Here is a 27,372-nt window from a genome sequence, read left to right as displayed (position 1 = left end):
ATAAAAACTTTATTTGAAACTTTTGCGTTAGTCTGTTATATGTACTTTTAGAGGCTAAGTCTACAACCCTGACTGTCTGGTGAAATGACTGAACTTTGTGTTGGGAGCAGCACACTGTTAAATGATGACTAGAACTCCAAGTGGGGTGTGTACAGTATTTTGAGTTTTATTATAAAAGTGCACACAGACCGAGACCGCCTGCCCGCGTCACTTCCTGGCTCTGCTGGCATTCAGCACCTGCTCCTGAGCAGCTTTCTTGGCTTTCACCATCTCCACGAGCTCCTGGGAGGAAACCAGGTTGCTGAGGTCAGTATTTTGTCACCAGAGCACAGATAATACAACCTTGGTTGAGAGAGAGAGAGACCGAGAGACCGAGGGGGGTGAGGGGGAGAGAGAGAGGGAGAGAGAGAGAGCGAGCGCAGAGCAGAGCCAGGCCAAGGCCACCCTGGGCTACACAATGAGATCTTGTCCCGCAGACCAACACAAAGTCAGTACTGCAGCTGCTGAGCTCACCGCGGCCAGGGACAGGGTTAGTCTTACTTCCTGTAATAATTTTGGCCCTACAACTATTTTGATATTAAAGTCAACACTGTTATCACCCAGTCGGTTGACACATACGAGCACTGACTAAACTGTAATCTAATGAGTCTATTACAACCACAACCTTGTATCGCCTCATGCAGTCCTTCTTCGTCCTGCCAGGAACGGCTTCCGCGATCTTTTCCCATCTTTCCGGAGTATTTACCGGGTATGTTTTCAAAGCCTGTTCTAGAAGTTTCTGCTCTTCTGTTGTCCAAGGGATGGAATCTATGCAGGGACCTGTTTAAGACAAATTTGTTTGAATGGTAGACAGTGATCTTGAAGCACTTCTTGAATGAATCTGGTGGCACCCATCTCCCCTATCAAGTGAGTGCCCCTTCAGATACAGGCTGTGAACAGAACTCGTTCTAAAGGTGAGGAACATATGTTTACACATGAACTTCTATTTCTGAAAGAGAAAGAACCCAAGCACTAGTGTGCACACATCTCACCTACAAAGCACAGTTTAAGAGGTGTCAGCCCCACAGTGCTGGTCTCCCCACATTTACTTTTTAGATGTAAATTTACAAAGTTGGATACTCAAAAAGAAAAGTCATTTAAAATGGAAGGTGGTGACACATGCACATGACCCCAGCTCATCTGGACACTGAGGAGGGGGTCACTTGAGCCTGCAAGCTCCATAGTGGACCTCTGCAACATACTGTCTGTCTCTAGGAAGAAAAAGCCACTTTAGATATTGATTGTCTTTAGGACCAGGAAAAAGACATTTAAGTCACAAGCACAAACCCTTTTTGCTGAACGGACCCTGGAGACCACTATTAGACAGTGGAAGGAACTGCTCAGGGAAACACTGACCAAGCTTTCGTGACACACAGGCGGACTCAGGGTAGGTTAGTGTTGGGGTCCTATGCTCACCATAGCTGCTAACCTCTGAAATGGAGAAGTGTTCATTATCTTCCATAGCCACTAATTTAGTTTTTCAGATTAACCCTTTGGATTTGACTAAACAGCTAACTGGTTAAAAAAAGGCTAAGCATTAGTGCACTTCTGTGAGATCAGAGTATTGGATACTGAAAGTCAGGCTGGTTACTGCTCTATGGCCAGAGGGAAAGGAGAGGAGAGCACCTAGACACTGCTAGGAGTCTGACTGCTGCATGCAATTACTGGCTCTCAACTAAGAAAGAAAAAAGGATACTTGCCCCAAACAAGGCAGAGAACCAGTCTCTTTATTTTAAGCCCAATAAACTACGCCATTCTGAAGGCAGTTTTTAAGTTGTGGAAAGTGCTTACGTCCAATGTTCTCTTAGCATCAAAGCTTCTACTTAGCCACACAGGCTTAATGCACTTCTTTGCGACAAAGATGGGTGACACGCATTAACTTCCGTTTTCTAATTACTTTTTCACAAGACAAAGCAAAACAATGTATGAGAATGACTGTTCAAATCACAACCCAAAAAACTGTGCTAGGGCTGTAAGTCAGTGATACAATGCCAGCCTAGCAGAGGCAGGGCCTGCATTTGATCTCCAGCATTGCAAAAAGCATCCCCACAAAACAGTCATCGGTGGATAATAAAGCAGACTAAGAACACAGCTAAGCCAAGATCGCGTAGGAACCATGTTCTGGAGAACCTAGTTAAAGGGTTGGCGGCTCACAAATACATCAGGTGAAACAACTCAGAGGAAACTTCAACCACTGATAATTACAAAAATAAACATATTGCCAGGCGGGCTGGTGGGACATAACAGTTCAGAGTAATTCAATTCACTAGAACATAGATGATAGCTATGGAACAGCTTTAAACTTTTATTTTTAAAAGTTTTCAGGAAAGAATCCTTCTAAACTGTATTTCCCAAATAAGAACATTTTACAGCCCTGGCTTATTTCTTTACTATTACCTACAGCTATCTATTCTGAACTATTTGAGACTAAGTTATAGATACATGGGAACCTCCATATTTAAATAATTCAGTATGTTTTTCTCTAAAAACATACATCTAGAGGTCAGAGAACCAGCTGGAGCGGTTCTCTCCTCCCACCATGTGGTCCTTGGGAATGAATACAGGTTGGTGGGCCTGTGCTACCAGATGCCTCTATCCACTGAGCCCTCTCGCTTGCCCTACTGCACATCTTCTAAAACAAGGCGATGAGCCATGAATATTAAAATGTTATGTGGTCATATGTCCAGTATCTCCCTGTTAGCAGTGTCCACTGAAACGTCAGTTCTTCCGCTAATGGAATCTCTAGAGAGCTGCTGTTCCCAACTAATGGGGAGTTAGTTAAGTAAGCCCGCTATCGGGCTGGAAGTCTTGGTGTCACCACCTCCCGGACACTCTAGACAGCTTCCAGGCTTTACGTCTCTGGGCAGCGCTCTATGCACAGCAACGCCCTTACCTTCAAATCGCTCTGAGGGTGCCGCACTGTCAGCCTGAGGGGCCACGCCATGTTCTTTTTTAAACTTATCAAATGCCTTTTTGTTAATGTCATCTTTTTGGTGAGGGTCTGAGAAATGAAAAATAAACAAACAAAAAAAACCCAACAAAACATTAAAAGATCAACCTAGTGTTTATTTCTTTAAATTACTTTTAAAAAGGTATTCAAGATAAACAAACTGATTTCTCAAAACCAACTTACCAAGTTTTTGGAGGCTTTTAGCTTTACCAATAACATCTTTGGCAGTTCTTTTGACACCAGAAGAAGAATGTATGTTCATATAATTAGCAATGACTTCCCATCTAGAGAAACCAGTATATAAGTTTACTAAGGAAAAATAAGATAAAACAAAACCTATCACACATTTGCTGTAAGTCAGTGCTATGACCTGAAGCTCTAAGACCTGAAGAGGGCGCTCTAAACTAGCGATGCTGTTCGTCTCCACTGCTCATATCGCCTTATCTGGTTCCAGTCAACCATCTGTGATCTCACTTAAATTCAGCCCAGTAGAAATAACATTTGGGGGCTCAGCAGTTAAGAGCACTGATTGCTCTTCCAGAGGTCCTGAGTTCAATTCCCAGTAACCACATGGTGGCTCCTAACCCTCTGTAATGGGATCTTGTACCCTCTCCTGGCGTGTCTGAGGACAGTGACAGTGTACCCACATACATAAGATTAAATATATATATATATATGCACCGCTGGTTTAGCATACCCTTGCAAAGGAGAAATCAATCTAGAAACGAGTCTCAGTTTACTCACACAGAACGAGTGAGTCCAGATTTCTACAGCTGGAGTATGAATCCTAGCCTTTGAGATGAGCTCTGGTTTGAGGTAAAAAAGCAAGAGGAAGGCTGCAAAGGGGAAACCACACCACACACTCTAGCCCCTGCTGCAAGGCGCGGCGGAAGAGGCCAAGGAAGCAGCTCACACCCCAGCTGCATACCGCCCAGTTTCCTGGACTGTGGTGCACCTGGCTGTACGTCTGGAGAGATGGAGGTCAGAATGCACCTAGTGCTCACATTTCCCACTGTGCTGGAGCTTAGTGAACGAAAGACGGTCTGTCTACACCCAAGCTTATCCCTATCTGTTTCTGTTAAGCTGCTACTTGGATATCCTGTTATCTCCTGGCCCCACGGCACACTGGAAATTTCCACAAAAGCAAGTACCTGGAGTTTGTCCCAGCGGGGAAGAGATTGACAGCCTTAATTAATAATTGCAGATCATCTTCTGACCAGTTCTTACTGCCACTCCCACTTCTGCCGGTTGACTTCTCTGCATTCTTAGATGCTTGCCGCATCCGGGCATCAGCTTCCTCCTTCTCTTTCCTCATCAGCTCATTGACTTCTTCTATCTACACAAACACAGAGGGCAGAGTCTCAGAAAGCACTCTGTGACCTCACCACCTCTGACTGCGGTGCCGTGGTGGTCCTCAATTTAATGCCAACCGCATTCCAACCCTACACTCTATAGGCAAAACTCAAGCCAGGCATTGGCCTTTACCGAGCTTCTCCTCACTGCACAGGTTAAAGGACGAAAAGACACCACTGCAGCTGAAAGCCCTCGGTTTCACTGGCAAGGTGACTGGGTCTGGTTATTCACACACGAGCTCCCTTAAACCTCCCAAGTTCTTTCTCTGTGGAAATGCAGGCATGCAGGGAGGTTGTCTGTCTCTCTGTCTGTCTGTTTTGGAGTTCTGTGCTTTACAATGTTCTCCTCCTTACCTTCAAATCTGTACCCACAAATCTTTATGTGACTTAGAGCTCCTCTAGGCTGCTGCCTCTGAGTCACCTGTGACTTATTCCCCTTTCAGTCCCTCAGAACCATCAAGTCCCTATAATTCTAACTCCGACGCATTTTCCTGATTCTTGTCTTTCTTACAGAAAAATCAGTTATGTTTTAATCTGTCTTACGATTGTTCGCCAATAGCACATTAGTGCAGCACTGAACCTCCTGCTGACAGAGAGGCCTTGTGGGATGGAAACTGGTCACCTAAGTATTTAAAACTCAGTTAATAGTTCGAGTCCTTTCTCAACCGTCATTTTAACAGTGTCTCTCTCCAAAGCTGGTCCAAAGCTTGCACTGAGTCTTCCCTTACCACTCAGACGTAGACGTACTCTTAGCGCTTGTTGCATGCCCGTGCATCCTTTGTGCCGCAGGGTCTTTCTTTTGACATAACTGTTCTGTCAATTTCTTTGTGACAATGATAGCACTGGGTATTCCCCAAAAGCACCCATACAGACTACTACAAATGCACAGCCCTATATAATAGGACAATCAGGTTTTATTTATTAGTAAGTTTATTTATTATTATTGAACTGAATTCAATTTCTGGGCCTGCTTAATTACTTAAAATAAAAGGTGTAGATTAGAGAGAACAAAGATCTTTTTTGTTTATAAATATTATCCTATGAAATACTCTGGGGATAATCAAAATTTTACCCAATGCTTAAAAAAAATCCTATGATTAATGTGCTAAAGACTATAAACTAAGCACTACATAAAGGAAAAATGTATAATTCCAGAACTCAGGAGGCAGAGGCAGGCGGATCTCCAAGTCTGAATAAATTGGACACAGATTACTATTTTATATAGTTTAAATTCTGTGCAAATAAAACATTCCCATGGCTAAACAATCATGCTGTATCCACACAATGAAATACAAAGCACTGGCCGGGCAGTGGTGGTACAGCCTTTAATCCCAGCACTTGGGAGGCAGAAGCAGGAGAATCTCTGAGTTCAAGGCCAGCCTGGTCTACAGATTGAGTTCCAGGACAGCCAGGACTATACAGAGAATCCCTGTCTTGAAAATCCAACCAACCAAACAGAAAAATGCTGGCATTTTAAATTTAAATCAGCAAAGCACTTAATATAAACAATACAAACAAAATATAGTGAGAAATACACACCTACACAAAATCCAATACTCTATGCCTTTTGTAACACATGTATCAAGTGAAGAAATAGGTAAAATAATTAAATGGCAGATATAAGCAGAAGTGGTCTATCATGTTACCTGTTTTTCAAGTGCAGCTTTTCCCACTTCTCTCGTAGATGATGCCAGTATTTCATTCAAGCACTGTAGGCTACAGAAGAGAGAGTGAGCTGGGAACGTAGTTCCCTGACACAGCCTTTACCTAGCAGGCCAAAGCCATTTTCATATCTCTCTCTCTCTCTCTCTCTCTCTCTCTCTCTCTCTCTCTCTCTCACACACACACACACACACACACACACACACACACACACACACACACAGAGAGAAAACCGTGGGGATGGGGGTAAGGCGTGGGTGAAATGTCTGTTAGGAGCAGTCCCTCAGAATACCTTGCTAGTTCAAGCCGATCACAGAGTTTTTCCACCTCTTCCATCATTTTAACCCGGTCTGCCTCATTGTCCGAGAAGTGATTCCAGTTCTAGAAGTACAAGTGTGAATGATTCACCTTCCCTCATTACAAACATCCAAGGACACCATCAACTCAAGCACAAAGCACATTCTTCCCCAGAGCTTGTGGATAGGAACGCACACACTATCTTTGTGTGCACACCAGCTGTATTCTCAGGGGTCTGTCTGATCAGCAAGCAATGACAGGCGTTATACAATGTCAGTGTGGAGCAAATCAGAGGAGAGTGCAGAATACCCATGGATGCTTTAACTCCCAGCAATTACTCAGGCACTTCAGGATCCACCCCTAGCTGTCTGCTGCCTGGCTGTCCAGATGTGCTGAGTAGGAAATCTGCTGTGTGAAAACTTAAATGTGAAAAACTTAGAGAGGTGTATAGTCTGATTAACTGAAGACTATACTCATAGTATAACAGCTTAATGAAAGTGAATGGACGACGAGTTAGCTGGAAAACCCTTCCCAGCCAGTGAGTTGCTTCCATAGTCACGTCTTCCATTTCTTACTTCTTGCTTCTTTTAACCTGTGGAACATGGTTCTTAATCAAGTCCCAAGGCTGCTTTGATGGTGGACACCCAGGCTTCCACAGCACCACTATAATGCTTTTCCTATCTGTCAGGTCACTCCTCGGGCTTCTCTCTGAGCAGCCTAGTTCCTCACTTGCTGTTTTCTAGGGTCCCCCCTCCCCCAGTCTCCACATCCCACGATAATCTTATCTACTTGCATGGTTTCTGTGCTATCAAGATGTTGCCAAGTCTGTTGTGATCCTGCTTGTAAAAATTCTACACTTGCACAGGCCAGAGTCCATCGCAGTCCATCTAAGAAGCTCAACATGACACACACCAGACCCATCCCTTTCCCTCAGCCCTTCCTTGTTCTTGTCTTCCATATCAGTAAGTCACTTCTCCTAGTAGTCCATGCAGAAAACCAAGGCACACGAAAAGTTCACTCCTCTAAACCCATCACACAACCCAGGCCAACAGGCAGTAGCCTGTCCTGCGTTAGACAGACCTCAGCACATCGGTGTCCATCCCCACCCTATCCCCATCCCATCCCCATCCCATCCCCACCCTCTCCCCCCCATCCCCATCCCATCCCCATCCCTATCCCATCCCCATCCCCACCCCACCCCCATCCCATCCCATCCCCACCCATCCCCATCCCATCCCCATCTCCACCCCATCCCCACCCCACCCCCATCCCCATCATACCTACAGTACCCTCGTCAGGCCACAATACTCTCTAACCTGCATTGTGACAATGGGTTCTAACTACTCTTTCTGGCTCTTGTATTCTGAGCCTCTGAGCAAAACTGAGTCAGGATCAGACTTCAGTCTTTGGCAGACTTCAGCCTTCGGCGAGACCCATGATACCGCGTCTCCCTGAGCCTCACTCATCTGCATTCTCTGGATATGCCTCCCCCCCCCCCCCCCCCGCTCCTAATCTCTAGGCACAGGGAAATCCTACTGGAGACAGAAGGCCTTCCTTGCCTACTGCCTTGCTGGACTTGTCATATCCTCCATCCTCATCTTGAAGTGTGGGTGCCTGCTCACTTGTCATTACTGGTCAGAGGGTCCCTTGAGGGCAAGGAATGTTAATTAAAACTGCCTGGGCTACGAGACATACTGGTCTGGCCACCTGGTGAGTGAACAAATCAGCTCCTGCTGGTTAACAGCAATAATACAGGAACCAAGACTAGAACGTCTACTCTAACTTATGCGTCCTGAGTAGACTAGAACGTCTACTAACTTATGAGTCCTGAGTAGACTAGAACGTCTACTCTAACTTATGAGTCCTGAGTAGACTAGAACGTCTACTCTAACTTATGAGTCCTGAGTAGACTAGAACGTCTACTCTAACTTATGAGTCCTGAGTAGACTAGAACGTCTACTCTAACTTATGAGTCCTGAGTAGACTAGAACGTCTACTCTAACTTATGAGTCCTGAGTAGACTAGAACGTCTACTCTAACTTATGAGTTCCTGAGTAGCCTTTAAAGAAAAGATCACATCCGCATCCCATGCTGATCTGCAGTAAGTGCAGTCCAAGCCGTGGACCGCCATCTTAGGGAGTTCAGCTGTGCCCTATCATAAAAGCATTATCCCTGCTGGGCTTGTCAACTTCTTCAGAGGGTTGGGAGGGTCACAGGAGTCTCCCAGAGCACCCACCCACTCCCTAACACCTGCTGTCTGTAACTGAATGGAGCCTCAGGGAGGGTCTACGGCAAAGCCCTCATTCCTGTTGGGTAAAGGCCTGTTAGGAGAGAAGTGCCCAGAATGGGGAGGGGGGTGGGATAGGGGGCTAATGAACAGGAAACCGGAAATCCACCGGAGAGAAGTGCCCACACGCCTTTAAGTAACCCCTCACCTATGATAAATCATTGGCTCCACAGAGTGAACCTTGGTGAATTGTACCTCAGTTTGTTGTTGGGACCTTAGGAGGAGGGGCAGAAGGGCTCACCCCTCCCCAAGGAATTTGAGCAAAAGCTTACTGCCAAGTACTGCCTGCAGGTTGTCTCACTGGCTGCCTTAGCTTCGAGATTAGGTTGTTACCTCAGCTACAGGTACAGAGGAGGTAAGAGAGCACCAAGGAATTGAGGTTACCTCCGTAGGGCCCCATAGCTACAGTTCAAGCCAGGCTAGGCTCCACGAGATGCTCAGTCAGGCTGCTGGAAAAGCTCAGTAGTTAAACACTTGCCCCAGCCGACTGCTAAATTCAATTCCCAACTGTGAGGAGAGAACTGACTCCTACAAGCTGTCAGCTGATGTCCACACAGCACATCGAGTGTGTGCCCACACACACACGCATGCACAAAGAAAAAATGTAATAAAAAGAGACTCTACCTCAAAAAACAAAACAAAACCACAATAAAACCAGAGCAAACCCCCAGATAATGCATTTCAAGATCTATGTGCATGTGTGTTTGTGCATGGTGAAGAGGAAGCATCTTCACGGTTCACCATGAGTGCTCCTGCGAGCAGCTGCCCGCAGTACAGCCTACCTTGCATGAGTTACGAAGTTTCTGCCTTTCCTTTTTAATGGCTTTTTTCTGGATCTCCTTTTCTTTCTTGGCCAACAATGCTTGCTGTCTAACTTCTTCCTCTTCTTTCTCTTTAGCCAACCGAACAGCTTCTAACTCAGCTTGTCTTTGCTTTAAAAAGATGAGCAAAATCAGTATTTAATAAGGAAACTAGGCTTCTAAATGCATTATGATCTTATTTAAATGAGTTTAGAAACACGATGACATCAACTTAGTGAGGAATTAAAGTTAAAGAGAGCTGACAAAATTCTAGAAATTATAAAATTTTATTATTAGAAAATATAAAACAGTTAAAAAAATAAAACAAACAAAGGCTAGAGAGACGGCTCAGCAGTTGAGAGCACACTGGAGTTTGGTTCCCAGTACCCAGGGCCTCGATTCCCATCTCCAGGGCATCTAATCCCTTCTTCATCATGAGTACACATGTAGCCATGAGTACACATGTAGCCATGAGTACACATGTAGCATGTACTAACTAGCACAGACACTCCCACATACACACAAGTTAAAATAAAAATAAATCTGGCGGGGTTGGGGATTTAGCTCAGTGGTAGAGCGCTTGCCTAGAAAGCACAAGGCCCTGGGTTTGGTCCTTAGCTCCGGGAAAAAAAAAAAAAAGAATAAATAAATCTGGCTAAAAATAATTAAGTCTGGGTATAGTAGGGCACAACTTTAATTCAAGTATTCTGGAGGCAGAGGCAGAGGCTGAGGCAGGCAGATCTTGGAGTTCAAGGCAGCCTGGTCTACATAGCAAGTTCCAGAGCAGCCAAGGCTGTATACTTGAGATCCTCAGATAAAAGAAAACTTAAAAAGCCATCACTCAGAGTGGCACTCAGTATTGTTTCTAATCATTCCACCACCGGGGCCTGAAGCCACTGGCATCCCACACCCGTCTGAAGCCACCACAGCATTGCCCTGACTCGCTCGGCCTTACCTTTTCTTTGGCTTCCTGTTCCTTCCTCCTGGCTTCTGCTTTTGCTCTCTTTTCTGCTTCCTTCTTGGCCTTTCCTTCTTCCTTAAACTTTTTTATCCTTGGGTCACAACTGTAAGCATTATCTACCCAAAAATAAGTTAGTCTTGTCAACGTCTAACATCCCGAGAAGTTAAAACAAAGCCCATAAAGTGTGCTCACCAACTAAAGTTCTTATTCTGTTCATCTCTTCCTTCTTCCTTTGTGCCCTCGTTGCTCTGTTCTGCTTTTCAATCCATTTCCTCTCATCACGACTAGAAGACGCAAAACACTGATGTCAAACGAGGACTACAGGTGAACGCCTTAAGAGACTAAGCCACTATAACTCATTCCTAGTATTTAAAGGATGGCTTTATTTAGTATTAATTTTGATTATTTTTCCTGATATTTATGTCAAAAGACTTTCCCTACATAGTAATAAAAAACTAGAACTAGCTTCAGCAACCAAGAGAAGAGTCTACGGAGCTGAACTATTCTGACACTATTTTTCCTTGACAGTTACTTAGGTGTGTTCTAGCCTTTAGCCCCCGTAGACTCATATATTAGGAGAGCAGGCTCAGAGATTGAAGCATCGCTGTTCTTCCAGAGGACCTGACAGGTGCCCAGCGCTTACAGCTGCAACTCAGAGCCCTACAAGTCTAGCTCCAGTGGAATGCAATGTTCTTTTCTGGCCTCTTGAGGCACAGGCAGGCATGCGGTGTATGTAGGTACATGAAGGCACCCATAAATATACATCAAAGGAATAAGCCCAGCCTACTGCCAAAATGTGCTTATTAGTAATAACGTGGCCATGATTCAGTTATGGGTGACCAATCACCCACTTTGGATTTGAGGTCCACTCCGAAGGACAGAATTCAAGCCTGATAATGTAAACTTGGTCAAAACCTCAGGAATGGAAAGGTTATAGGCCTCCGTGGGGAATCGACTAGTGCTGCTTTGCTAAATGAAGTGCTGTCAGGTTTCCCTTCTAGGCATTTATCCGCAGGCTGGTGCAGCTTCCCCTGTTTACCGTAGGAAGTGGTTGATGCAGACTCCTTGTCAATGCACTCAGAGTAACTGATAGGAGCAGCTATAGCAGGGCCCTCGCTCCCTGACACCCAAGGGTTCAGGACATCATAGAATGAATGGGAAGAAGACAGACTGGGGCAGCTGCAGGATGTGGAGGGGTCTGTGGAGTGTCTTCTGAACATGCTGGGGCCCTGCAGTCATGAATGCACAGAAGCTGTGGCTCCTGCACAAGATTAAGCCTGCCAACCGCCCTCATGGACGGAGGAGGAAAGCCTGAGGGGCTGCCCCTAACCGAGGGGCTACCGGCAGTTAAAGGTTGCTCATGATCCAGCAAGTAACTCCACACGGCACATGCTCGCTACAAACAAAAGGACAGGAAAGGAGGAACAAAGAGCACATGGGGCGGGAGGGTTTCCAGAGGAGGGGGCAGAGACGAGAGGATGAACATGAACAAAACACATCCACATGTATGTGCAACTGTCAGGGAATAGACACGGTTTAAAAGGACAGAGTGGCAAGATGGTGCCAGTGCTTGCCTTCAGGCCCGAGGGATGAATCTGACCCCTGGGTGCAGAGGTAGGAGAGAACTCATCCCCACACCCAGGCAAGGACAAATCTGTGTCCCCCACAGTAAATAAATAGCACAACATGAAGTGGCTGTGATGCAGCTTACTCTCCTACCTCATACAGGGTCTTAAAACCAACCTCTAACACGCATGTGCACAACTTCTTTCCTTTTTTTTTTGTTCTTTTTTTTGGAGCTGGGGACCGAACCCAGGGCCTTGGGCTTCCTAGGCAAGCGCTCTACCACTGAGCTAAATCCCCAACCCCACAACTTCTTTCTTAAAGAAAATCTGGATGTGTGGCTCAGTGGTAACAACCGCCAAATGTAGACGAGGCTTTGGATTTGGGTCTCTGCTCCACTGTGTGTGTGTGTGTGTGTGTGTGTGTGTATGTGTGTGTGTGTGTGTGTGTGTGTGTGTGTGTGTGTGTTCGTTCCTCTATGACAACTTATATACATACCATTCTGCTTTTTCTTTTTCTTCTTCATCTAAGTAAGAAAATTCTCTCCAAGAATCAAAATTATACCTAATATAGACAAAAAAGAAATCAAGAAAGAATTGGAGAAATAAATCTTTGTAAGATTACATTAGATACTATTACTTTTCAAAGCAGTGGCAAGCAGATCAAATGTCTAAGGCCTCCCTCCCTGTTGCTATGAGACTAACTTTATGCTCAATGCCAACACGACTGTGAAGCCAGCACTGCCTTGTCCACCGTGAAGTGTAAAACATCACTCCTAGGTCAAAACTGCAGCTCCCGCTGCCTCTTCTGTCTCAGTTCTCACTGCCTACAGTTTGTTCTGAGATGTCTCCTGTCTTCACGCTAACTACTGTGATACAGCAGTCTTAGTTGATGCTTATTTTATTTCTGCTCTGTCATATGACTGTAAAAGCTACTCCAATGGACAAAACAAACTAGTTTTATCTAGAATGGCTTTGTTTCTGTATTTATTAGCAGATAATGAAAAGATATACAACGAGGCTGGTTAAGAGCACTGCTGCTCTCCCAAAGGACACCAGTTCAATTCCTAGCACCCACATGGCAGCTCACAACCAGTGCCCCCTTCTGGCTTCCACAGGCACCATGTGTGCAGACACGCGTGCAGATAGAACACCCATACACATGGTGAATCAGAGGTAGAAGTACTATCTACTTCAGGAGCTCAGCTTTTCCCTCCTCTCACTATGTAGTCCTGTCTGGACTCAAATTCATGGAGATGGGCCTTCAGAGGCTACAGCCATGAATCATCAGACCTGGTCCAAGAACTCAATGAGGTAGGATTGTCAGTCCAAGCCTTTAATCCAAGTTCAGAGGCAGATGGATCTCTGTGAGTTTGAGTCCAGCCAAGTTTATACCAATTACCCCCCCACCCTCAAAAAAGAAAAAGCTGGGTATGGTGGTGCCCAAGGCCAGCCTGTTCTACAAAGTGAGTCCTGCACAGCCAGAGCTAATATACAGAGAAACACTGTCTTGAAAAAAAAAAAAGAAAAGAAAAAAAGATGGCCCAATGAAAGGCCATGTTAGTTCCCAGTTTCTATTATTCACTGCAATCAGGCCCTTGTTATCTAGATCTCATTAATACATTAATAGAAAGCAGACTGAGAAATCATAGAAGGCAGATACAGAAGATACAGAGCATTGCAGGAGAATCTTTATTCACTTCATACGCTTACTAAAAGTTCTGCTCTTCCAGTGTGACTGATGAACAATCAAGGACGTATGAACATCCTTAACAATGACGTCAGCATGTACGTACCAGAAGGAATAAAATGCATCTACATCTTCAAATGATGAGTTCATATCACCAAGTTTGGGAACATTTTTCTTATTTGACCATCTGAAATATTAAGACAAAAATTTGACTCAAATGAGATTTTGAATAGGAGCTCAACCTACAACCAGTTCTTTAAAAACAGCAGCTTTTCCTGATTAACCCCTTCCAACCTGCACCCTTTGCAATTCTCTGAAGTGGTGTGTTAGGCAATGCACGAGAGGGCAGGCTGGGGACAGTGAAACACGACCCGACCATCTCCACTCCATGTAGGACAGGGGTGTAGCCGCTGCCAGGCAGGCTAACTAGGAAAAAGGGCTACTAGGCTTCCAAAGCTCACTCACTGCCGCCCCTTAGAAATGCAGCACAGAAGTAACCTGCAGGGCAGCACGGTCCACAGCGCAGAGGGATTTGCACCTGTTACTCTTTATTTCTGAAAAGGACTAGGAGATGAGGTGACTACACTGTCTTAGTCTGCTAAAGAGCACAGACTCCCACATTGTCTACACCACCCTCAGTGAGAGCGGCCAGTCAGACCGCACCACATCACTAACCAGAGCAGTCTCTCGGAGCACCAGGGTGTGAACAGTAAAGCAAGCCCAGAACTCTAGGACCCGGCACCTCAGGCATTGCTCAGACTCGCCCTGTGACTCCTTGTGCAGTTACGGTAGGCGGAGATTCTGCTCGTGTAGACGGGGGATCAGGAACACAGAAGACAGTAACACCGCACACTATTTAAAACTCACTCTAGTGTAGGAAGTATGTACTGACCCTCACGATGTGGTAACTGACCCTTCCTCAGAGAAGCCTTATGGAAAAAGATGCCTAACAACAAAGGGGTGGGGGCTGCAGATGCAGCTTAGTGTGGAGCAGGTGTGCAGCATGCAGCACTGCCCAGGGTTTGACCCACATCAAAAGCTTCCCTCAACTGCCAACACCGACTCGGTGCAGTTACGGGTAGAGGGGACACAGAGGGGACACGCTGTCACCCAAACATCCGCATTAGCGTGTTACCACAGGCGAAGTGTCACGGCAGACAGAGTGCTCTTTATTAGGGCTCAGTACTGCAGAGAAGAAAGGAGTGCAAGCTACTGATGGAGGAACAGTAGAAACCCAGAGGACAAGGCAGCCGCTGACATTAGGATCAAAGGGACGGCGTGGGGTTGCTTTAACTCACCTGGAATTCCTTTCAAACACTGGAGAAAACACTTGGAAAAAATTCTCCTTTGCTTCACTTTTAGAAGGAACTGAGTTGTCAAAAGTAGGATCTACACTGTTAAATGCCCGCCTTTTCACTGGATCAGACAACATTTCATAAGCTGAGAAAAAAGGAACATGGAAATATAATGTTATAGGTAAGGACACACAGAAATAGTAGTTACTGCACTGATGTGCAAATGGGGTCATAGCTATACTATCTAAACAGCTGTAAGTAACTGTGTGATTTACTATTATATAACCAACAATTATTTTTTGCAATGCGGGGGCTGTACACTGACATATGTACACTTACAGGTGCCAAGCAAGTGGCCGGCCCTGAGCATCAGCTCCATCCCAACCCATTTTTTAAAAACAATTTTTAATTTATTTATTTCATGTATGTGAGTACACTGTCACTGTCTTCAGACACACCAGAAAAGAGCATCGGATCCCATTACAGAGGGTTGTGAGCCACCATGTGGTTGCTGGGAATTGAACTCAGGACCTCTGGAAGAACAGTCAGTGCTCTTTTTTTTTTTTTTTTTTTTTTTTTCCTGAGCTGGGGACCGAACCCAGGGCCTTGCGCTTGCTAGGCAAGCGCTCTACCACACAGTCAGTGCTCTTAACCGCTGAGCCATCTCTCCAGTCCCCCATCTCAACCCATTTATAATTAGTAAAACCTCCGAGCAAATGGACCATGATTTAAAAATGTCAAGAGCTTAGAATCTGTAACACCATATAGAACACCCGTCCCAGGCCTGACAGCACAGGCCTTCAGTCCCAGGAAGGCAGAGGTACATGGGCCTGCCTGGACTTTAAGGATGGCTGGACAGTTTGGTGGGACCCGCCTTCTTCAGAAAGGGCAGGCGTCTGGAAGGGGGAGCTGGGCTGTAGTTCAGAGGAAGGGTGGTTTCATACCTAGCACTGCAAACACTCCAATATTTATTTATACAAGCATAGGTATATGTGTATATATAAATGTTTTTATATGATCAGCTACAGGTAATCAGGGTTAAGAATCACCTGGGAGTTAGTCTTACCTTAAAACAAAACTGAACCTGTCTCCTGGGGATGCTAATAAAATGCAGACTGTAACCAGTAAATCTGGGAGAGGCCTGAGATTCTTCATTCCTAACGGACTGTTGTTTGTGGATGTTAAAAGTCAAGGCAACCTTACTGTAGTGAGGTTCTGCAGAAACTACTAGAAATAGCATGATGCAACCAAAATGTTTTAACGTGTTATAATATATACGGCATGCACAGGAACTCAAGCCCTGCAAGCCACAGGTACTGCTCTTGGAAACTGCGTGAGAGGTATTGTCTTACCTTTCGTTATACAAGTGAAGTAGTCGTTGTCCCCTTCTTTGATGGGTTCCCCAGCCGCTTTCCGCTTGTCTGGGTGATGTTTCAAGACCATTGTTTTGTCTGCAGGGTCAGTCAGATATCACGGGTCTGAGTGGTAACTTTTTAGTGACTTGAAATTTTTCTTATTCAATTTTAAGTCATTTTTTATTGACATTTTCAAATCCATCACACATCATAATCGCAACTAAAAGAGCAGCCTATAGTTTATCCTTTCCTGTTTCCCTCCTCCTAATCTCCCTGTCCCACTTCCTTCCTCTACTCCACTTAGTGACGCCTCTAAGACAATAAAATTGAGCATCTCTACTCACCCACTAGTTTTAAACTATACATTACATTAAGGCAGGGAACCTGCTTAGCATGCAACTCTGGTGTTTTGTTTTTTTGTTTTTCATGTGCCCTAGGCATGAAACAGCTTTGGCCACCAAGCCAGGCATCAAGCTAGGATGAGCAAAGGCCTCCTGCCATGTGCTCTGCCCCTGACTGATGTAAGAACAACACCACAACCTAGGTGTCTCTCTGCCCACTGCCAGGGGGTGCAACTCTCGTTTTAAAACTATATACTACATTAAGGCGATGAACTTGCTTAGGATGCAACTCTAGTTGTCAACCTTTTAAGCTTTAGAGTAATGATTCTACTTTCAAAAAGTGAATCCATTAATACAACTTTCATCTCTGTCCAGGCCCAAAAGATAACATATATTTCCAAAGTAACTAACTGTTCTCTTTAGGTTTCTTAAATCTTATCGGTTTCATTCAACTGGGATGAAATTTTCAGCAGTAAATGCTATTCCTCAGATTTTAGGTACACAGTTCAGTGTCCAGACAGGTGTAGCCTGTCAATATAATGTAGCCATGACAATACCCAGAAGACAGAGAGGCCAGCTGCTCACTTCCTTCCTGGGACTCCTTTCTTGGGCAGCTCCCATCTGTCCCCTACTCAACTGGGCAACATCTTCTAATTATGTCCCCATGGGCTGCTTTTGTGTGTTTTGGAAACACACGCACACGCACAAGCACGCACGCACGCACGCACGCACGCACGCACGCACGCACGCACGCACACTAGCAGGTCTCTATGCCTGGTTTCTTTCACTCAGTACTGTGGTTTGAGACTCACATCCTCAGGCGAGTCTTGGTCATCTGATCTTGCTCTTATTGCCGGGCATATTCAACTGTACCAGATGACACTACCTTGTGTATTTATTCCCCTGCTAGTGAACATTTGAGCGGGTTCCCACGTGTGTACAATTTGATAACACTATTGGGAATATTCCTCTAGAAATCTTCTTTTGGGCACATCAAATCTGGCTATTTCTATATATTCTACAAGGGCTCAGCACTGTGAGATGCCTTCATTTCCTGATGGCTGAGACTCTCAGCTTGGACACAGTAGCCACTGCTTCACCTATGAAGAGGCATCTCCCTAGTTCAAGTAGGTAAGCATTAACTATTATTAGGAAGGTCACAGAAATGCTCTAGAAACCCATGAACTGACCTGGATCACTCGGTCTCACACTGCAGAGCACCAGTCACGACCACTGCCATTCAGCCAGTGAAAACTTTGACTTCTCTCTCCCCTGCTCCGCTAGCCTGGCCAGCAGAGAGATTCCGTGCAGCATAGCTAACGCATGCTGCTCTCTGAAATACGTGCTCGTCAGTAAAATCTAAGTGGCGTGCTACACTCACCGTCTTGGGACACAAACACTACCAGGTGTGCAGGCATACACCTGCAGTCACAGCACCCGGAAAGCAGGAAGGCCACAAACAAGGCCATCGTGGCTTGCACAGTGAAATACCTAACGTATAAGCAAAACGGGGTGGGAGATGGCTCAGCAGCTGACGGCACACCGACTTTTGCAAAGGACTCAAGTTTTAGCACCCACACTGGACAGCTTAGACCTTCCTGTAACTCTCTCTGCAGGGATCTGATACCCTCTCTGCCCTCTGAGGATGCCCACATTCATGTGCACACACCCACACATACACAATGTCGCATTTCTCAAAACTAAAATCTTTTTAGGAAGCAAATCTAAATGAGACATAATTTTTTTTTTTTTTTTTGGTTCTTTTTTTCAGAGCTGGGGATCGAACCCAGGGCCTTGCGCTTCCTAGGTAAGCGCTCTACCACTGAGCTAAATCCCCAGCCCCGAGACATAATTTTTTAATCTAACCAGAACATGGTGATGTAGACCTAACCCTCTGCAACCCCAGCTCTTGGAAGGCAGACACTAGTCTAAGGTCTGAGACAGCAAGATTCTCTCTCTCACCTGAAAGAAATCCTCAAAAATTAAATACATACATACATACATACATACATACATACATACATACATACATACATACCCAGACATGAAGCTCAGTGGCAGAGAGCTGGTCAGGACTCAGGGCCTCAGGTTTGACTCCCAGCACCACCCAAACCCAAGTCAAATACACAAAACCAGTTTTCTTGATGGGCAATTACTCTACAGGGGTTGTCTTTTCTTCTTTCTCTGCACCTGAACTCTGAGAACCCTCAAGGTCCCCACTACCATCCCTTTCTCAGGCAGGGTCTCACGTACTTAGACTGCTGCACTCTGGGTTTGGGTTACAGCTCCCACATCAAACGTTCAGCTGCTTCAAAATGAGTACTTACGAGCTGCTTTGATCTGTCTCTGTGTGGCTTTGTATCTGACGTGGCCAAGTCCAAGAACTGCATAATGATCTTGATTCTGATAAACACACAATAGGGAGTTAGAGCACACCCAACCCTCTGTGTTTGCTATCACTATTTTCCAAAGGGAGGCTGCGGCCATGGAGCAGCTGCTTAGCATGAAATGAGCCCCTGAGTCCAAACAAAAACCCTTAGCACCATCCAGTGTGGTTCTGTACAAATGGCTCTGCATGGCTGAGCGGGCGAGTGGGCTGGAGTGTACCCTAAGTTCCAGCACTTGGGAGGCAGAGGCCCGCAGAGGCCCACCGAGTATTTCTGTGAGTTCAAGGCTACCTTAGTTTACAGATCCAAGTTCCAGGACAGCCAGGGCTACACAGAGAAACCCCATCTCAAAAAACAAACCAAACCAAAACCAACCAACCAACAAGAATGGCTCGTCAGTCGTGAGTTAGGGAGCTGCGGATGACAATGCAGCCTTCCTGGTGTTTTAGGCACAGAAGCATAGAGAAGGCTCTGACATTTTCTAAGATTAAACAACAAAAACAAGCAAGTGGAAGAACCTGGAACACCTAGCGTCTTCTGAACATGCCCGACTGAAGAATCGCTTTCTTTATTTCCTATATTTTATACCCTTCCCTCCTTAAGTCAGATTCACCCTGCATAATCCAGAACCTGGTGAGGATGGTAACAGAGCCGGCTGGGCCAGCGGACCCTGAGAACACACTGAGGACACGGCCCCGGGGAGCACAGGGAGTAAGCTGGGTGGGAATTTTGAGACATGGAGGACGCAGCTTCTTTGGAGACACAGTTCTTGCTTTCCTTTCTGCTCTGGTCACCATCCTAGTGAATTCATCACCAAGGAGGCAACAGTGGCAGTAAGGCCGCATTAACCCAAGCTGTCACGGTGTCTTGGAGAAAGAGCCAGCTACTACATGAAGAGGGGGTGAAGGCATGTAGCATGAAGAACAATCAAGTAGCCCATGGCGGGCGGTGCTACCCACGACCCTATCGATGGTCCTAGATGGTGTAAGAAATCAGGCTGAGCAAGCCAGGAGGAGCAAGCCGGTAAGCAGCATTCTCCATGGTTCCGGCGTCATCCCCTGCCTCCAGGTCCCCGAGCTCCCGTCCTGACTTCTGTGACAGGCTGTTATATGGAATGTAGGAGGAAATCAACCCTTCCTACACACGCTGCTTTAGCTCATGGTCTTTACTTATGACAGCAATAGAAACCCCAACTGAAACAGCCCTTATCTTTCATCTCTGAAGAGTGGTCCTAAGACCATGTTTCCAGTCACTACTCCATAACTCTGCTGCTAGTCCATTTCATGAGGAATTCTCCAGACGTGTTCTCATACCATTTCAGCCATTTTCCAACCCACTCCAAAATGGTTGTGTTCTGTCCATTCCCACTGCAGATGCCGACTACTTCCTTAAGTACCACCTTCCACCCTTTTGCATTCCATCGTCTAGGGGCAACCTGGCACATTCCGCCCCTGAGTGGTCTCCCTCCTTCCTACAGCCACACTCATCACTCTTACCGGCTTCTTAGTGGTCTTCACAGATCAGGTAGGGTTCTCTTACCTCACTGCATTCTTAGTCTTCAGGGACCTCACCCAATCAGGGGATACGGGCGAGTCCTCTATCCACGCTAACAACCCCCAACCAACTCCAGTGAAAACTCCTCTGAGTCCCAAAGAGCCACAGCATCTCTGCCTAACCGTCATTCCATTACTCTTCGCTTTTCCCAAACATCAGCCTGTCGCTCCTGTTCACTGATGGCACTGCCCTCTTTTCCACTCAAGATTCTCCCATGCTTTCCACCTGATGGGCATACTCTCCCCTTCACTGGCAGCCATCTTCTGAGCCTTCGGGTCACTCTTTACAAGTCATCACCTTACTTAAAAGGTTTACCTTAATCTCAGTTGACAGACCTTTCCCATCTACTTCATAGTAGCCCCTTAGATACTCTTGTCCAGCCTGTCCAGCATGTACCAGCCATGAGCTCTGGCTTGCTGCCAGTTCTCTGGAATGCTAGCGATGGTCTGGTGATGTTGTCCTGCTCAGGAGGACAGTCTTGGCATGTGGCAGGGGCTTGCTTTATACCTGCTGAGTGAAGCCAGCGGACTGTGTAAGGAGACCCAGCCACTGTCCTCTGTTCTGAGAGTTCCCTGCCCTTCCTTCCTTCCTCCCTTCCTTCCTTCCTCCCTTCCTTCCCTCCCTCCATCTTTCTCTCTCTCTCTCTTTTCTTTCTCCTTCCTTCCTTCCCTCCCTCCCTCCCTCTTTCCTTCCTTCCTTCCTTTCTCCCTTCCTTCCTCCCTCCCTCCCTTCCTTCCTTCTTTCCTTCCTCCCTCCCTCCTTCCCTTCCTTCCTTCTTTCCTTCCTCCCTCCCTCCTTCCCTTCCTTCCTTCCTCCCTCCCTTCTTTCCTTCCTCCCTTCTTCCCTTCCTCCCTTCCTTCCTCCCTCCCTTCTTCCCTTCTTTCCTTCCTTCCTTCCTTCCCTCCCTCCCTCTTTCCTTCCTTCCTCCCTCCCTTCTTTCCTTCCTTCCTTCCCTCCCTCTTTCCTTCCTTCCTCCCTCCCTCCCTCCCTCCCTTCCTCCCTTCCTTCCTTCCTTCCTTCCTTCCTAAAAATCTCAACATTCACCTCAGCCTCCTGCTGAGCCTGTCTGCCCTCAAGTTACTGCCTTCTCTTGTTTTTTAAACTTGGAAAACAGTATTTCACGCCTCTGATGTCTCACTTCATCTCCTAATTACTGTACAAACCTGCAAACTCTCACAATTCCAACTCCTTGGTTAGCAATGAGGCCACTTAAACCTGCTTGCCAAATCTACCAGCTTTTTGTCCCTTTTCAGGTTACAGGCTCACACACCTTTGCATCAGTGACATTGGTAACTGCCTCTCCCTCTTGAGAATTCTCCCACCCTTAGTTTCTAGATCATAGATAGCACTTAACATTCAGTAAACCTTTGCTGAACTAGTAAGTTTTTCCCCTTCACTTTTAAAAATAGGATCTCATCTATCCCAGGCTGGCCTCACGCTCCTACCAGTCTCCTGAGAGCTGAGATTACAGGTCTACCACCATGCCTGGCTTATGGCTGCTACGAACTGAACCCACCAGGGCTTTGTGCACGCTGGGCAAGTTCTCTACCAACTGAGCCACATCTCCAGCCTCTCCCTCCTCCTTTCCTGCATCCTTCTTGTGTCCTTTACTATTCCTACATCGTAAAGACCCATCTTCCTCAACACTCAGTCCCCTTCTTTTGAAGAATGCAAGGGCTATCGGGCGCACCTCCATGCTCAGCCCATTACTGTTCAATGTCTAGCATTCACCAAGCACCAAGCTGTTACCTGCTTCATACACGGTGTCATTACTCCTCATTATAAGCCTCTGAGATGTCCACCAACGGCACCAACAAGGGAGATGAAACACTAAGATGCCGACAACTCTCCCAAGGTCCCAAGGCACCAGACGGCAGAGCCGGATTCCGGCTCAGGCACTTAAGTTCCACAGTAAACTCACACTACTCATTTGCCCATACGCATGTGCATGGCTGGCTCTGCTGGTACCACTCACTTCTCTCAGCCTCAACTGCTGTGCCAACCACTCCGGAAGACTCTTACTGAGCCACAAACCAATGTCCGACCAACTAGAAGACAGCTTTACTCATATTTCAATACAAAACCGCCTGTAAATTCCTCAGTCTGCATCCGAACCCCGGGCACCATTAGTCTTCTCTACCAAACTCCCTCCTGCCATTGTGTGCTTCCTCTTCCTCAAAACCTGGCTGCACATCTCCATCAACAGGCTTTGCCTGTGCACTAACCCTGGAGCAGAGCACTATCCATTTCCCTGTTAGGTTTGCCCCCACACTTCATTTTCCAGACTGCCAACAGAACTGCTCTTTTTCTCAAACTTCTATTAGAGACATGTATGTTTGCATGTGCGTTTGTATGTGCGTGTATGTGGAAAACCATACCAGAGGAAAACCTCAAGTGTTATTCCTCATGCAGTCAACCTTTTTTCCCTTCTTCCAGTCAGGGTTTCTCACTGGCCTGGAGCACACATTGTATCTAGACCATATACTCTTCCACCACACTGCTGGGATTACATAATGTGCTTTAGTCAGAACCCTCGGGTCCCCAAATCCTTCCTGTCTCCTTTGCTCTCCTACTAAACTCCCAGACTTTTTAAAGTGGGTCCTGGGGGCTAAACTTACACTGGCTTACAAGTACTCCAGTGACTTATCCCCCTGGGGCTAGCCTGGGAAACTCTGCTGACTTAATGTCTCCAAGTCATTAATTCATTCCTAAATATAGCATTAAGAATAGAGCATAAACAAAGTTCCATCTAGATTAGATTTTTTCTGGGCCTAATATCCACCCGCCATGTACTCTCCTTTGATCCCCCATGTGTGGAAGACATTCTCTGCTCCTGTGTCTCTGGTATCCTGTATTCTATCCTGAATGCCTTTTCTCCCTTCTCTTTTCATTAACTGCCACTCCTATTTTAAAGATCAACTGGAATTTGTTGTCTGTTTTTTAACAATAGTGCCTTACGTAGCCCAGGCTGGTCTCTAACTGCTGTGTAGTCAAGGAGGACTTTGAACTTCCAACTTTCCCGTCTCTATTCCCCAAGTCCTTGGATTACATACTATGGTCAGTGCTAGGCCAACTCTGGGCTTAGCAATACCTATGCCTATCGTGCTGAACTGCCTTACAATACACAATACAGTGTGCTAGTGGGGAAACTAGGAACGTGGCCTATGTTTAGATGCCCTGAATGAGAGAAAGCTCTACATAGTAAATACCTTCCAATCTTTGGGATCAAGTGTTTTCAGCATGGGGAACTCTTCTAACTGTAACTCTTCATCTTCTGATTCCTCTGACAACTCTTTCTTATCTTCCAGTTCCTGAAAAGATGTGGAAGCATTTCTGTTTCTCCTCTTAACGAAAGCTTCAAACCATCTTCCCACGGGTTCGACTTGACAGACTGCAGAGGCTGTGATGGAGAACAGTACGACTTTAACCTACTGCATGGAGCACATCTATTTCCAGGCAGCACGATTTCTTAGGAAGAGCAGAACAATGACGTCAGAGTATAATTTTAAAACCACCAACTATAAAAACACCAGTTGCATCATGGGTAACAAATTATCATTGGTAACATCTTTTTTTTTTCCAGCAGTCTCTTCCAGCTAATGTGCCACTAAGGCTGATGGGAGGGAGGGGTTCAATGCCCAGAACCCACATAAAAATAGGAGAGACCTGACTGGGTGAACTTTTCCTTTGACCTCTGCACACATGCTGTGTGGAACTCAAAAACACTTGGTCATTTATATTTTTAAGCAAGAGAAAAGAATTTCAGCAGTTCATCAGTATTTTCCTGAGGATGTGAGAAAGGAGGGCCAGGAACTAGTAATAGTAATAAAACAATAAATGATAAAAAGCCACCAAGAAAACAAAGACTGCACACTCAGGGGATCTTAGCAATAGTTTAGCTATTAAAATGGTTAATAATTCTAGGATTCTTCAGCAACAACCTGTTAAAATAGACAATTTTCCAAGCCAATGCTGGGGACTTATTACTGTTTCTATGTCCTAGTGACACAGGCTGGATGTAAATCCAGAATTCCTGGGCTTTAATCCAGAACTGTAAATTTCTTGAAACAGATTGAATCATTTCAGGTTGGAAACAATACCAATCTTATCCAGTTCCTAGAATATTTGAATGCAGTTTTACAATTATAACCTGTTGTAGAGAAGATAATATGGAATAAATCACTGTACATCTGTATAACAGAAATTCAAAAATGGTAATCTGTGTCAGGGAAAAGTGAGATCATAATTTTAATTTCATAAGAAATCAAAGGCAAATTTTTTGGTGCACAATTTGTGGGCAACATTTTCTAAGAACTTTTCTTTTTCACATTTTAATTGTTTTATTATGATATTAAATTTTCCTCCACCTAACACAGGCAAGGAATCACACGCTAAAATGAACCAGCTGTGTAGTGGGGGCGTGGCTTTCAAAACAGTGCCTTTGAAGCCATTCTCTCCAGTTCAGGATTACCGAGACACACACATGCAACACATGCCGTGGGAAACATTTAAAAATCACATTCAACAAGTGCCCATGGTAAGCGGCAAGAGGCTACGGGAATTAATGCAGATCCCTAAAATGGGAGACCCGACACTAGCAATACTTTCTGGCGTGCTGGGCTGTAAACCAAAACACCTACAGCAGGAGGCTAAATTGCACTTTTGACCTTTCTTCGTGTACGCCAAGCTTTCCAGGAGCATCCACAGGGGGCTTCCAGCGGAATGAGGAAGTTCTGAGTTCAGACACTTAAAAAATACACAGCCGGGAGCAAAGGCAGAGGTAAAGGGCTTAACAGCGTTAACATGGCTTTGTACCACTCCCCGCACGTGGGTGCGTGCAGCCGGGTCGCTCCGCAGTGGGCAAGAGGATGCTTTAGGGGGTCTTTCGGGGAGCAAGAGGGCTCGGTCCTCAACTGCTCAGCCTCCTCCATGAGTCAGCAGCCCCAAGAGAAAGAAGTAACCACAGGTGCACAAGGAAGACGCCCCCACCCTCCTTTCTGAGAAACCGGGGACACTTCAAATTACAGCACCGAGCAACAGGGGCTCCTCACGGTCCCACGAGTACTGGAGCAGATCGCCGGGGTCAAGGCTACTGAGACAAGGGTTGCTAGGGAGAGGGCTGAGGCAGGGGCGCCCGAGGCAGGACGGAAACTTGGTTGGTGGGCACGTACCGGAGGTCAGAGCGTGGGTGATGGCGGTGCCCTGGCCCTCCGCGGCGCTGGGCAGGAGCAGCATGCTGGCTGGAGCTGTTCCCGCGGACGCCGCGGCTCTCGTCCAGCAGGCAGGGCCCTCTGCGTCCTCACTACCTGCTGGGCTGAGCCTCGCGCCTAGGCTTTACGCCCAGGAACCGGCGCATGGAGACGACCAGTAAGCACTTCCGGGATGGAGCTTTCGCGGCGCGGCCGCCAATCCCACCCCTACGGACTCGCGCCAATGCGCGCGGCCGCCTACTTCCTCTATGACTCTAAACCGGCTGGAATCCAAGGTACCCGAACGAACAGTTCCTAGACGCATCAGTTCCTGCGTGGAAAAGGATTGTTTTATTTTGCTTTTTGTTTTTGTTTTTGTTTTTTCGCACAAGGGCGAGACGTAGAAAATAACTTTAAAAACGAACTTAGTTCACAACGTCACTCAGGCCGGCCTCTAACTTGTGAAAATCATGTCTCAGTTTTCCAAGTTCTGAGGTTTCAGTCATAAACTACCACTGATCGCTAGGTACCTCATGTAACTGGAATCATATAACTATATATTATTGTATTATTATATTAGCTGTAATTAATTATATATTACATTATAACATTGTCTCTATGTGAGTGGTGTATTCACTAGTATAATGGTCACAGAATTTTTTAAGATCAAATAGTAATATATTCACATACCACATTTTTGTCTATCCATTCATATGCACTCGATCTATTCTTTATTTGGCCTATTGCTAATGCAGCTATGATCATGGCTGTACGAGTGTCTTTTTGAAATCCCACTTTCAACTATTCGGCATTAGATATTCGGAAATGGGATTACTAGTGTATATAGATTTTATTATAGTTGTTTTCAGTTTTCCACAACCAACAGTGTAAAAAGGATCTACTTTTTCCCCAACATCCCCTCAAACTTTGTTTTCTTTTTTAAAAATAATAGCGATCCATGGGTCGGGTGTGGTGGTACACGCCTTTGTCACAGCATTCCAGGGTGCGGATACCTGTACGTTCGAGGACAGCCTGATCTACACCACAAGTTGCTGGACAGCCAGGACCACATAGAGCCCCAGTCTTAAGAAGACAAAAAAAAAAAAAAAAAAAAAAAAAAAAAGTCATGCTAAAGAGAAAAAAGTGCTTTTGATTTGAACAGCCTTTCATACGTCCATTTATTGGGATGTGTCTATCTCCTTTACCTACCTTCCTTTCCCTTTATCTTTTAAATGCCCCCCCCCCCATCATAAAATCCAGGTTGTTTTCTTGTTAAATTGTAGTTCTTTGTATAACCTGGATGTGCACTCCCTAACCGAAATGCATCACCTTTATTCAGTTTGTACATCTAGCCAACAACTGTGTCTAAACTGCCAGGCATTTTACAAACACGGTTATTCAGTGCCTTCCCAATCTTGTGAGATAAAGAGGAAGTAGATATTTAGAGATTACATTACCCGGCTGTGTGTATTATTCATTAATGACTAAATCAGGATGTAAGTTCATCAACTGAGCCAGGGCTAGTCTTGGAAGTTCGTGTTCGGGTACCTAAAAAGACCAGACTTGTGAGGGAGCGGGGTAAATAAATGTCTCATAACAGGTAATAATCCTCCCTCCAGTCAGCAGTGCGTGGAGTCCCAAGGTGCAGGGT

The 27,372-nt window shown here is 45.8% G+C and overlaps 1 protein-coding gene and 1 non-coding gene across 3 annotated transcripts; both read right to left on the bottom strand.

The window, feature by feature from the left end:
- Nucleotides 1-141: 141 nt before the first annotated feature.
- On the bottom strand, nt 142-27,314 carry Dnajc2 (DnaJ heat shock protein family (Hsp40) member C2). 2 transcript variants are annotated; one of them, XM_008762628.4, is made up of 18 exons: nt 27,179-27,314; nt 25,704-26,052; nt 23,742-23,932; nt 18,919-18,994; nt 16,248-16,346; nt 14,899-15,040; nt 13,707-13,787; nt 12,410-12,475; nt 10,541-10,632; nt 10,343-10,464; nt 9,370-9,519; nt 6,296-6,384; nt 5,988-6,057; nt 4,141-4,325; nt 3,173-3,273; nt 2,933-3,040; nt 665-819; nt 142-282 (listed from the first exon to the last, which is right to left on the bottom strand). In XM_008762628.4, the coding sequence occupies exons 2-18, from the start codon at nt 25,765-25,767 to the stop codon at nt 208-210; spliced, it is 1,866 nt and encodes a 621-aa protein (XP_008760850.1). In that variant the 5' UTR covers nt 25,768-26,052; nt 27,179-27,314; the 3' UTR covers nt 142-207. The 2 variants fall into 2 exon arrangements, with proteins under 2 accessions (XP_008760850.1, NP_446228.2); NM_053776.3 differs by lacking the exon at nt 27,179-27,314 and having other exon boundaries at nt 25,704-25,959.
- On the bottom strand, nt 16,675-16,821 carry LOC120102645 (small nucleolar RNA SNORA48). The gene has a single exon (XR_005504269.1). It is a non-coding gene; the product is annotated as a small nucleolar RNA SNORA48 (small nucleolar RNA).
- Nucleotides 27,315-27,372: the final 58 nt, after the last annotated feature.

Source organism: Rattus norvegicus, chromosome 4 (genome assembly GCF_036323735.1).
Source record: "Rattus norvegicus strain BN/NHsdMcwi chromosome 4, GRCr8, whole genome shotgun sequence".
NCBI lineage: Eukaryota > Metazoa > Chordata > Mammalia > Rodentia > Muridae > Rattus > Rattus norvegicus.
Note: the sequence above shows the minus strand (reverse complement) of the source record. Positions and strands in the feature narration are given on the sequence as shown.

What these genes read in the sequence shown, in the direction of transcription:
- Dnajc2 (XM_008762628.4), bottom strand. Translation starts at nt 25,767, where the DNA reads ATGCTGCTCCTGCCCAGCGCCGCGGAGGGCCAGGGCACCGCCATCACC. An exon ending in GATGCATTTTATTCCTTCTG is followed by an intron (nt 12,476 to 13,706) that starts GTACGTACATGC and finishes TGTCTATATTAG; the next exon opens with GTATAATTTTGATTCTTGGA. An exon ending in ACCCTCAGAGCGATTTGAAG is followed by an intron (nt 820 to 2,932) that starts GTAAGGGCGTTG and finishes TGTCTTAAACAG; the next exon opens with GTCCCTGCATAGATTCCATC.